The following is an 8,466-nucleotide window of genomic DNA, read 5'->3' on the forward strand; positions in this document are numbered from 1 at the left end:
AAAAAAAATAAAAAAAAAAAAAAAAAAATACAATAGCAAGGGAGCAGTGAGCTAATATTAACTTTCTGCGATGTTCCTCTTTTTTAATTTATTACTTTTTTTTCGAGTACATCTCCCATTACGAATTTGCTTACATGTGACAGTTACGCCTATTTTGGGTTGTTTTTTTTTTTTTGTTTTTTTTGGGTATTTACTCCCCCGTTTTTTCCATTTCTCCCGTATTTTCCATTATAAAATTCCCCCCTTTTGTGGTCCATTTTCGGTCCATTTGTTTTTGTGTGTTTGCCCAGCCCCATCGTTGTGCCGCTTACCCATCGAACATAGCACTTGCATTGCCTTGTATCATCGGGTAAACCAAAATGATAAAGCGAAGTGTAATAAAATGAAACGAGCTATAGTCGAACCAAACAGAGCAGCAATATATGCATGCATGCACATGTATGTGTATACACAGCACACGCATTGTAGCACTTGATCATGTGTAGACACAAGAAGGGATGCGAAAAATGAAGAAATAGGCCCACGAATGATGAAGGTCTGTGTTCGGAAGCATTCGCCATGCACGTATGATCACACGCGTCAGGGGAACCCCAAACGGGGTGGGGAAATTACCTCTGCTGCTGCTCCCCGGGGGAAAGCCTCCCCTTTTAGCCTGTGCCCACATAACGGTTTGAAAAAAAAACGCTTGTTCGATTCTGCGTTGGAAGACAGTCCCCCTCTTGGGACGCACAATCGACAACACCTGCGACTGGAGCAGGCAACTCACGCATCAGTAGAGCAGTTACTACGCCTCGTCTTGCTAGATTGGCTTATAGAACGACTGATTGGCCGACTGATTGATCGACTGATTGATCGACTGATTGACCGACTCGTCTTGCACGCACTGTCAGAAGTAAAAAATCGCATGAGGAATTTTTTACTCCATTGCATCAAAAAGTATGTACTGTGTCTTTGTAAGCTTCTTGACGTTGCGGACCCCACAGATATACGCAATTTAAGTTATGAGGATTGCAAAGGCAGAATTGTTCATCCCAACATAGATGAGCCTCCCCGTAGTTACAAAAAAAAAGTGATCAGTGAAGACTGTACCAGTGGGGTATGCAGCCGGGTCATGGGCAGAGGGAATAAAATAACAGAAGGAGAGCAAAAAAGGGATAAACTCGTTCGGCAAGAAAAGCATCATTCTTCCGGAATTATTTTTTCACAACAAGCAAAAATACGTAAACGAGAGAAAATTAACCTCACCCTTCATTTATGTATAGAACGGAACGAGGATACCAATTTGAAATATCCTCTAACCGTTGTATGTGCATTTTTAAAAAATGAGACCATGTCATCGCATCAGAAAAATGTACCAAATAGCGACCCACGTTTATATATTCATAGGAAGGTAGAAAATAAATGTCATTTTATTCATAGAGCAAAAGGGAAAGAGCTTGTTCTTAAAAGAGGTTCCATCATTAAGGGGAACGTTACACATAATAATTACTCATAAAAGGAAGTCTCTCGTTTTTTATCTAATCGTTGGAGAGATCTTCTTCTTCATGTGTTGCCTTTTAAATACCTCTCTTGCTCAAGTGAATGGTTCGATTAGTTTATTTTTTGAAATTTATATACGTTTCGCGAATGTGTATACAATTAGGCACTCGCATGGTCTATGTAGCTACTTAGCACATACGTGGGAAGCGGGACTGTCCGTTTTTTTCTCTAAGTTGTGTTGGTTGCGGGAGGATCCAGGAAGAAGCAAAGACTTCTCTTCTGTAGGAACTGACAGGAGGGAGAAAAACGGAAACCGCGAAAAAAAGGGCGGTGTAAATAATCCCAACCGAGCGAGGGAAAGAGACAATCGAAACCGCACAAAATTGCGATTCACCAAAAGTAGCACTAACCACCGTGGTGATGAACCCCAGGGGGAATATCCAAAGCATCCAGATAAAACCCACAAAGTTAACATAAACGCAGGTAGAAAAAAAAAACGTGCAGCAGTTAAGAAGTTGGTAGATAAAACTAATGGCAGGGAGAAGTCTTCTACAAAACGGAGCGAAGAACAAACGCGCATGACCCAAAATGGGGACAAGCCGAATAGCCCCCGTCGAACATGCGGCAACCACAAGGGGGATGACCAAAATGAGGAAAACGTAAAAGAGAACGAAAAAGAAAACGACAACGATAATGACAACAAGGAGGAAACTGGCAGCAGGAGAAACGGAAACAGAAATGGTGATAACCGCAGCGGCAGTAGCAACGGGGATAGGCACAACGGCGACGGCAACAACAATAACGATAGCGATGATGATGGGGATGAGGATGGTGATAAGGATGGTGATGAGAATGGCGAAGACGAAAATGACGAGGAAAATGATGAGGATGATAAGAAGAAGGACGAAGATGGTAAGAGAAATGGTCAGGGGGGGAAACAAAAGGCCGACCCACCTGACGTTATCGCTGAAGAGAGTGACGAACAAAAGGGAGAGCCAAACGATGCAGACGATGCATGTGAGGAGGCAAAAGGAAAGGAGATCAAATCGGAAGCAGATGGTGTTAAAAATGGTGCTACAGATATGCAGAACGATTCAAATCAAGGAGACGGAAATGGTAATAAAGGAGAGGGTGAAGGAGTCAAGGTCGACTCAGTGGACGAAGGCAAGAACAAGTTAGCTGGTCACAATTGTGCAGGGGAGGATCGGCCAAATATCAACATGACTCATACTGCCTCACGAAGGAGCTGCGAAGAGGACAGGGTAAATAACGAGGATAACCAAAATAACATCAAAAAGAACATCAAGGAGGAAGCAAGTAAATCCGAAGTGGACTGCAGTGGTGGCATGGAAACCCACATCAGCAGAAACTGCAGGGGCAGCGGTGGAGGTAGCGGTCAACGGAATGACCAAACCGGGAAAGACGAAAAGGATGAAAAGAACCTCCGAATCATGAACAAATTGCTAAAAAATCTTTCGTTCATGTCATTCAACACGGGGTTGCTGGAATACAAAATATGCGGTGTTTGCATCTATCAGAACCCACCATTTATTTCCAACCGATTGCTGCACATTCCCTTTGCTTTAAAAAAAACCAATGCAGACATCATAGCGTTGCAGGAAGTATATGATGAGAAGCACGTGGAGTATTTAAAGAACCACCTGACGGCCAACTATCCATTCTGTGCGAGGGACAATTATTGCAGTGACGTCTTTAAGGAAAAATTTAGCGACGTGAATGTCGCAAGGGAAGATGAATTCGATGAGGACAGTCCCCAGGACGGCAATGACAGCCCAAGTGGTAGAAACGGCGCAAGTGGTAGAGACGGCCCAAGTGACAGAACTGCTAACAGTTACGAAAATGGCAAGCGAACCGGAACAAGCACCAACACCCCGAACGTAGGAAACAAAAAGGAACCGCGTTGCAGAAAAAAGAAATATTTTGCCCTTCACCACGGATTACTCGTATTTAGCAAGTACCCCATTATCTACTCCTTTTTTCACGGATTCAAGCACGTAACTTATCTGGAACATTTATTTGGGACAAAAGGATTCCTAGAAGTCGTCATTGATGTCCCCTTTTTTAGTTACATTACTTTGGTCAATATGCATCTAGCTAGCGGTGCCGCAGACACAGAATCTAAATATATCGAACGGGTTCGAGACTTCGAAATTAAGCAAATTATGGAAATAGCTAGAAATGCTGAGAAAAGAAATACCATCCCAATAATTATTGGAGATCTGAATGCTGCTCCCAATTTGTGTCCAAATAATTATTCCTCCTTCATTAAAAGAGGATGGAAAGACGCTTGGCTTTATGCTAGGAATGTCAAAAAGAAGAAAACAAAACAACTCATAGGAAAGGCATTACCACGGCTGCAGAAAAAAAAGCCGCGTACAATTTCCCCCAACAGTTGCCACTCACTCAGTCATTTATTCCCCAGGGTTGGTAGCACCCCCGAAGACCTGGTCAAAAAGGAGGCCAAAAAGGCAGAAAGGGAAGAAATGGAAGAAATGGAAGAAAGAAGAGAAAGAGAAGAAACGGAAGAAAGAAGAGAAAGAGCAGAAACGGAAGAAAATCACCCCAGGCGTAATGGCCAAAAGGGAGTCAAAAATAAACGTAAAGAGAATCCAATCAGCGGCATCACCAATAAGGATAACGCTTACAGTAACCATTCGGTGAATACACAAAAAAGTATCTACCATGAGAGGCCACCCTTGGATAATAAAGTGGACACAAAAAATGATGAACTAGGTAGCAGAAGTTCCTTGCGCGTTTTCCCCAGTTTTAACTGCTCGGAAAATAACGACAGTATAGTTTACTCCAACTCAGGGAAAACTCTTTGTAGCTTTTGCACAAATATAGAACATTATGATTGCATGTATCATAATGAGGGGTATACAAAGGAAAGGGAAAAATGGAACGTGGGTGACAACTCCGTAGAATGCTACCCATCGGTTTGTATAAAAAGCGCCAGTTTGAAGAATCACGCAAGCGAAATGGACAAAATGAATTGCGCACTAAATAATGGTGCGCTAAATAAAAATATGCAATTTAGGAATGGTCTGCAAAGCAGATACTCCGGATGCGTTTCCCATACGATGACTGCGCGTAGTAGGAGACGTGCAGTGACGGATGTGCCCTCTAAGCGGTTGCTCATTCCTAGTAAGCAAGTGGCAAGAACGGTTTCAAAGATGATCTGTAGAAGAAAATTTCCATTTCTTACCCCGAGCTACAAGAGAGTGAAGCGTCATCATAGAAAAGGGCGCACCAGAGGATGTCACCAAAAAGAGCATCTTCCCCATGTCAAGCAGATTCCACCCAGTTGCAAAAACCACACGCATAAAAGAGTTAACAGTATGGGCCCTTCACAAAGGGGCGACATTCTTCACTGTGATATTATCCCCAATTCGAGCACTGCCAGTGGCAAGGATAACCCTTCGGATGTAATTCCAGAGCTAAAGGGGGAAGCACACATGCTCATTGACGAAAGGCATTATAGACAGATGTCTCTCCTGAGTAGTAGGGGAGGTGATGTGGTAAATCATCAGGAAGGAGACCACGATCTGTTTGAAAGTATCCTCCACGTGGACAAAACACAAGATGACCTTTTTAACCCCCCCATGTGGCATAAACATGGCCCCAACTGCTGCACAGATAAGGGAGACAAAGGGGAGAAAAAAGAGAGACAAGGGGGAGAAAAGGAGATACAAAGGGGAGAAAAGGAGAGACAAAGGGGACAAAAGGAGAGACAAAGGAATATGGAAAGTTGCTCCACCTGTGATGTGTTCAAAAAGGAAGACAAAATAGGCAATACCACTGTAACCCCGAAATGCACTCTACGCAGCAAGAACGATGGAGAGAAATTGGAGATCCACAGGGAGGAAGACGAGGGAGAATACCATGCCGTAACAAATGTACAGCACCATTATAACAGCGACCAAAATTTATTCTCCAGTGACATATCAAGTGAGAGCAATCACTCGTATACGGATCTCTATGATGATGAGGAGGAGGCCAACTGGTTCAGTGACCGAAGTTCGAATGCGTCAAGGAATGATCTACAGGAAAGGGTCGAAGTGGGGGTTCCAATAGAGGAGGAGCCCATTGAGGTAATCAACTGCATGACAGAAGAAGGATTCACAAATGGAGGCACAACGGAAAAGGCACCAGAGACGATAAAAGAACTTCACATTTCGGGAAGTAACCAACTGACTGATAAAAACTGCACAAAAGGAGAAGACAGAATTATGACACACTTTGTACCACCTCCAGAAATGGGAGTAAAACGCAGAGGAGACGAAAGGACTCCTCTGTTTCATCCTAAAGAGACTGCCCAGGTATATATGTCGAATGGGAAGGATGATGACACCTCGACCCATGCTCAAATGCACAGAGAAAAAGACTCCAAGCTAAGTGGGATAACCACTTTATATAAAAATCAGTTAAATGGTCATAAGGGAAAAGTACACAATGTGGATGAGAACTGTGAAGACAAATTGAAGATACAAAACCTTTGTAGCACTTTTTTGAAAGAGGAATTGTCGGGGAGAGGGGACACCCACGAGGAAGACTCGTTGCTGAGTGAAGTGGGCACAAGAAGGGACGGCAATGACTGGTATGTTACAGATGCGAGCGGCAAGAACGGCACAAATAGAAACAGTTGCAACGATAAGATGGAGAGCTTACCATACACAGGTACATACCCCACTGAAGAAACCGCCAATATCAATATGAACGAAAAGAAGAAGAAGATTAGCAAGCCAGCCAAGAAAATAAAACAAATGAAAAAGAAACTCTTTTATAACATTCTGAGGAATTATGAGAGGCACCATGATGGAGGGGTTGAAAGGAAGACGTCCTTGAAGGGTGAACAGGGCGATTCGCCAAATGCGAAGCAGGAGAGGGAAGAGGGCAACTCACGTACCCTAGAAGACGTCAAGCGAAAGACCGAAAAAAATCATCATGTCATTACTTCCCTCAACGAAAGGGAGCACACCGAGAAGGAAAACAACTGCAAAGGAGAGGCAGCCCCAGTGGAAGATCACTCACCCAGAAGTGACGTAACCGAGTCACTAAAAAACGAAGTGATAAATGAGAAAGGGAAAAATAAGAGCGGCAAGTTTTTACACTTCACCAAAAAATGGTACAGTAGTAGAACCCAAGAAGCGCTGAAAAAAGACATCTTTTATTTCATTAAAAAATTAAAATTTAAAACGACAAACAAATTAAAACAGAAGTTTCGTATATGTGCAAAGAATGTAAAGGGCAGTCTAAGTGAAGAAAAGAAACTTGTGCTAATGGAGGAGGAACAGAAAAGTGATCCTCAACAGGTTCACAACAAATGCTCCTTCGTCCAGGATAATTCGGATCCCACAAAATCCTTCAGTAGCATAAAACTGACAGAGGATTTTATAAAAATGTGTGAGTGTGCTCCGTTGTTAAAAAAGGAAAGGAACCAAAGAAGTAAAAATTATAATCGGGAAAAGGCACCAACTTGGGAGGAGGATCCAGAAAATTACCCAAAAAGCAAAAAAGATTTCATTTTTAAAAGAAGGCAGAAAGAGGAAAAGGATAGACATCACTTGGTGGAGAATAGCAATGAAGGCAGAATCCACTTCGATGACCACAACTGTGTCAGTCCCAATCGAAATTCGTCTAAAAATAAAAAATGTACATATGAGTACAGTCGGGTAGACGAAGGAGAATCCAACCAGGGACAGTTTCACAACAAAATGAACCCTAATACAAAAAATAAAAACTTTTTTAAATTGAAAAGCGAAGAAAACATTTCTAGTGATGAATTTACGTGGGACCCCTTAAACCCGCTGAATGTCATCGGACCCCATTCCAGGTGTAACGGACTGAGGTGCGATTATATTTTCTTTCCTCCCATCAGTTACAACAAGGGAAAGGGTGCCAGGAAGGGAAAGAACGGCACGGCTGAAAAAGGGAAAGCTGGCCAAAATGGCAAGCCAATTGCAGCTGAAAAGGCGGATGAGACGTACAAGACGGGTGCGGTTAAATCCCAGCCAAGTGTACACATAACTAAAATGCGTGACGATGAACAACTATTGATGGGTGGGGGAAAAGCCCCAAATCGATCGAACGTGTCCTTTGATCCAGTTGGTGCTAATCGCGAAAGTCAGAAGTGCTCCAATTCCGTTTGGAACACGCAGAACGATGCCTTCAACGTGACACGCAACGGAAGAGACAGAAAGGATGACCATCAGGCAAAGGGGAAGCGATACGAAGAAGCTCTCAATCAAAAAAAATATAACGACCTAAAAATTTTGAAGCATTACTATATTAAGAGTGCCAAGATACTTTTTAACGAACCCTCCGTCATGGTCCACACGCACAGGAATTACAAAAACTTCAATTGCTGTTACTCCTTTTGTATGAAAATAAAGAATGTCCATTTTGTGACAATGTCTGACCATTATGCTATTAAGATAGATTTGAGACTAAAAAAGAATCACAAGTTTGTTCGGAACAGCTAGAGGGTGGTGATATATGTCATGGCGTCTTCTTAGCTAGCTGCGACTCTTCTTTGTAGAGGCATTCCCATGAGCAGTTGCGCTGAGGCGCTTGACGTTTGCGCCTTTCGTGAGCACGTTTTTTATGCTATGATATGTTAGATTTAGTGTTGATGTCGACGTTGATGTTTCCTTTTTTTTTTTCTATCTCTCCCCCTTCTATGTGTCCCTACCTGTGTAACTCAATCCCGTCGTATGCGGGGTGCCTTTTTCCCCATATGCGTTAAATTAAATTTAATTTATACCTCATTAATTCGCTTCATTTCGCGCTTCTCATCACTCCATCATCTTCATTTTTATTTATTTATTTTTTTTTTTTGGCTAGTCCCATTTTCAATACATGCTGTGTAGCTTCATTGATGCTGCATTGCGGGTGAACATCCCACCTGCCAGTTGGTTCAAATTAAATATTATTAAGTTTGCAAATTGTGCTTTTTTTTTTTTTTTT

General features: G+C 42.5%; 1 protein-coding gene across 1 annotated transcript; it reads left to right on the plus strand.

Annotated features, from left to right (window-relative positions):
* Window positions 1-2,057: 2,057 nt before the first annotated feature.
* Window positions 2,058-7,982, plus strand: PCYB_071380 (endonuclease/exonuclease/phosphatase domain containing protein; the record flags this gene model as incomplete). The annotated part of the gene is made up of 2 exons (XM_004221535.1): window positions 2,058-2,653; window positions 2,723-7,982. The coding sequence occupies 2 exons, from the start codon at window positions 2,058-2,060 to the stop codon at window positions 7,980-7,982; spliced, it is 5,856 nt and encodes a 1,951-aa protein (XP_004221583.1).
* Window positions 7,983-8,466: the final 484 nt, after the last annotated feature.

The sequence above is a fragment of the Plasmodium cynomolgi genome, chromosome 7, assembly GCF_000321355.1.
Source record: "Plasmodium cynomolgi strain B DNA, chromosome 7, whole genome shotgun sequence".
NCBI lineage: Eukaryota > Apicomplexa > Aconoidasida > Haemosporida > Plasmodiidae > Plasmodium > Plasmodium cynomolgi.